The sequence below is a fragment of the Galeopterus variegatus genome, unplaced genomic scaffold (assembly GCF_000696425.1).
Source record: "Galeopterus variegatus unplaced genomic scaffold, G_variegatus-3.0.2 Scaffold6380, whole genome shotgun sequence".
NCBI lineage: Eukaryota > Metazoa > Chordata > Mammalia > Dermoptera > Cynocephalidae > Galeopterus > Galeopterus variegatus.
The window spans coordinates 91901-95467 of record NW_007732491.1 but is presented as its reverse complement, the minus strand read 5'-3'; the positions used below and the strand labels follow the sequence as shown (position 1 = coordinate 95467).

The window sequence follows — 3567 nt, the reverse complement described above, 5'->3', positions numbered from 1 at the left end:
CGGGAGCACCACCGCGCTTCCCAAGCGGCGCACTGTAGCAGTGCGCCACTGGGCCGGCCCTCCATTTAACATTTTGGCTCGTGGAATGGAATAAACATAATGAAACTGCCTTTTATCTACCAATGTACTGGGCTGAATACTGTCCCCCCCAAAAGTCATTTCCACCAGAACTTCAGAATATGACCTTATTTGGAAACAGGGTCTTTGTTGATATAGTCAGTTAGGATAAGGTCATACTGGATTAGGATGGGCCCTAACCCAATGGCTGCTGTCCTTATAAGAAGTGGGAAATTTGGACACAGATGCACAGAGAGAACAGCATGTGAAAACAGAGACACACAGGAAGAACACCATGTGAAAACAGAGGCAGAGACTGGAGTGATGTGTCTACAAGCCAGTGAATGCCAAGGAATGCCAGCAACCAACAAAAGCTAGAAAACAGAGGCATGGAACAGATTCTCCCTCAGAGTCTCCAGAAGAGGGGTGGTTAACTCGATGGGGGACATGGGCAATAATCACAATATGTGTTAATGCGCATGCTGATAGTATTGATCTGGCTGTCACATCTTGGGCACAAGTGGTGACAGTCAGCTTTGTACCCCATGAATATGCATAATCAGTAAAAAAAAGAAAAAGAAAAAAGAGTCTCCAGAAGGAACCAAACCTGCTGACACCTTGATTTCAGACTTATAGCCTCTAGAACTGTGAAAGAGTGAATTTCCGTTGTTTAAGCCCCCCAGTTTGTGGTTACAGCAGAACTAGGACACTAACGAACAGGGTCTGGTTTAGGAAGAACGTCAGTGTGAGGGAAGGTGCCCTGGTCTTCCCAATCCATTGTCTACTTCAAATAGCCCACCAGTTGGGGTTGCCTTTTTCAAGCCAGAAAGTACCTACTGCCCTTCCCAAGCAGATGCAAGAGCTAGTGACAATAGTCATGGGCAGAGGGGGCAAGAAGGAAAGAGGTTGGACTGCTCAGTTCACACCTGTGCTGTGCTGCTCAGTAACGGGCAGTTTCTTCCATGTTTTGTCATCACTGCTGTGGAAGCAAAGGGAGCCATGAATGTTCCGGGGCCACTGCAGGGCTCTGGCAGGACTGAGGGTCCAAGGACCAAGTAGTGTGCTCATGGGTGGTGCTAGGCAGAGGGTGACACACAGAGCATGTGGCTGAGGTGCTGGGCTGTGTCAGTCCCAACTGTCACCAAGGAAGAAGGGGTCAGCTAACCCACAATGGAAACTCATAAGTATTTGGCCAAGAAATGGGCTGAAACATTAATATTGGGCGGATGAGCAGGGGCAGGAGCTGGGATCAGGCTGAGAGAAGATAAGAAGTCAGGCAGAAATGAGGCAGAGCCTGTGCAGGGCAGAAAGGTCGGTGCCACTGCAGGTGTAGAGAAGACCACGCAGGTGGCCAGAGAGCCAAGAGAAATGAAGAGAGGAGCCGCGCATGGTGGGGACAAGTGCCAGGCTTCCTCCTAGGACGAAGAATGTCAAGGCAGCAGGTGAGGGTGGTAGGACGGGGTCCCTCCCTCCCTGGGGCACGTGCCAAGGCTGGGATAGCAGCAGGGGCATTTGGTAACACACCTCAGGGCAGAGGAGGGAACAGACACAACTTCAGCATCACATTACCCTGGAAAAATATGAAGAGGAGGTCAAACTCAGCTATGTGAATGGCCTGACTGTCTTGTAGACCCTCCCTGAGGCCCAAAGTTCCCACCCCAACCCCATCTAGAGTGGCACCTGATGGCCTGAATGACTGACGACCCATGTCAGAGACCAAGAAGAGTAAGAGCTCATGCTGAAAGGAAGCAATTGGTTAGAGAACCGAGGGGCGGTTTGAGGGTGGGGAGAGGGTCTGGGCCAAGGGAGAGAAAGAAAAGGCTCCAATCCAAGGGCACCAACCATGAGACTCGTGGCTGCACCCTTGGGAGATGAGGAGCCACACTGAGGAGAGCAGAGGGGCAGTGCCTTGCGCCAAACAACCTCAGGACATTGTATGGGGTGGAGGCTGCAAACCTGGAGCAAAACCGCGCTTGCGACTCTCTTGTGGAGTCTGTGTGTGCTTGATGGGCTCACTGTGAGGCTGCTTGGTAGAGGACTGCTTCACCCGTCCCCTCTACCTTGAAGGGCATTTTGTAAACAATTGCAACGTCCCAATTCAGGCGACTCCACCTGCCCTACAGGCCCCCATCTAGGTGGGCAGGGGGTTACAGACAGTGTAATGACATGGCAGGCTTTCTCTGGAGACTCTCCTTGGGTGTCTTTAACAGATTCACCTTGGGGTGGAGTGGGCCTTCAGAAGGGTCAACTTACCTCCTATGCCTGGCACGCCGGTCCCACTCAGGTCATTTGGATGTGGAGCTGCCGGTGGGTCATAGCCTATCACCAAGTCAATGGTGGCCTGGGTAGAAACAATTCGTTGCATATAGGATCAGTGCAGGTATCAGAATGGTATAGACCCAATGCGAACAATTTAGCAGGAGTAAAAGTCTTAGAAGGGATGAGCGGGGGCTGGGGGAGGGGACAGGAAAGTGAAACTAGAAAGCGGGAAGGGTGGCACTTGCTGTACTGTTTCCATCTTCCTACGTGAGAGCCAAGGTGGGGTGGGAAAGGAGCTACCTGCTACAGGTTGCCAAGTGCGTCATTGCTAAGGAGCAATCTCATAAACCAGAGCAAAGTTGTGACAAGCAAGTGTGAACTTGTAACTCACCTCCATCCTAGACTGGAGATGGCTTCTGATCATAGAATTACAATTACAGAGGCCCATTTTAAAAGATTAACTTATTTGTTTGCATATTGACTTACTTGGTTAATTGCTGAGATTTATTTTTTCACTTTTCTCTAAAATAGAATTTTAAGTATCTAACAAAAAAATGTATGTAACAATGGGATTCATAAAATAGGATTTAAAAAAGGGAATTGAGTCTGATTAAAAACAAAATAGGGCCGACCCCGTGGCGCACTCAGGAGAGTGCGGTGCTGGGAGGGCCCGGCACTCCCGCTGCGGGTTCGGATCCTATGTAGGAATGGCCGGTGTGCTCACTGGCTGAGCGCGGTGTGGGCGACACCACACCAAGGGTTGCGATCCCCTTACCAGTCAAGAAAAAGACACACACACACACACACACACACACACACAAAAAATGAAACAAATATGCAAACTATAAGGTTTGCCATCCCTCTTTCATAAACCATTACCCCAAGATGCCTAGGAGCCAAAGCAAAAAGGGAAACAGAAAAGTTATGTAACTTTCATTATCAAAAGGAGGAAACATACTAACTCTTTACAGGAGACAAACTTATACCTACTTATAAAACCTGAGGTAAATTTCTCAAATGGAGCATTAGTTTAGGGCAGTTTCCTATACTTATATATTTCATGAACCTACAAAATTCCAAAAAATTTACTAGGGGAAATCGACATAGGGTTACTAACTTTTATTCTGCCAAACACATTCCCACAACTGCCATCTACTATCACACTCATTCATAAGACAAAGGCATTTTAATGCCAAAAATGAGGAAAGACAAATCTCAAAATAAAGGGAGTCCTTGGCGAATGAGGTTGGC

The 3567-nt window shown here is 48.6% G+C and overlaps 1 protein-coding gene across 1 annotated transcript in view; it reads right to left on the bottom strand.

Moving 5' to 3' along the window:
- Positions 1 to 3567, bottom strand: part of MYOF (myoferlin) — a 59728-nt gene that overhangs the window by 26515 nt on the left and 29646 nt on the right. The window contains exons 4-5 of the mRNA XM_008590809.1: positions 3196 to 3205; positions 2311 to 2398 (exon numbers count right to left, since the gene is read on the bottom strand). Coding sequence (XP_008589031.1) covers positions 2311 to 2398; positions 3196 to 3205 — 98 coding nt within the window. The remainder of the gene's footprint in view (positions 1 to 2310; positions 2399 to 3195; positions 3206 to 3567) is intronic.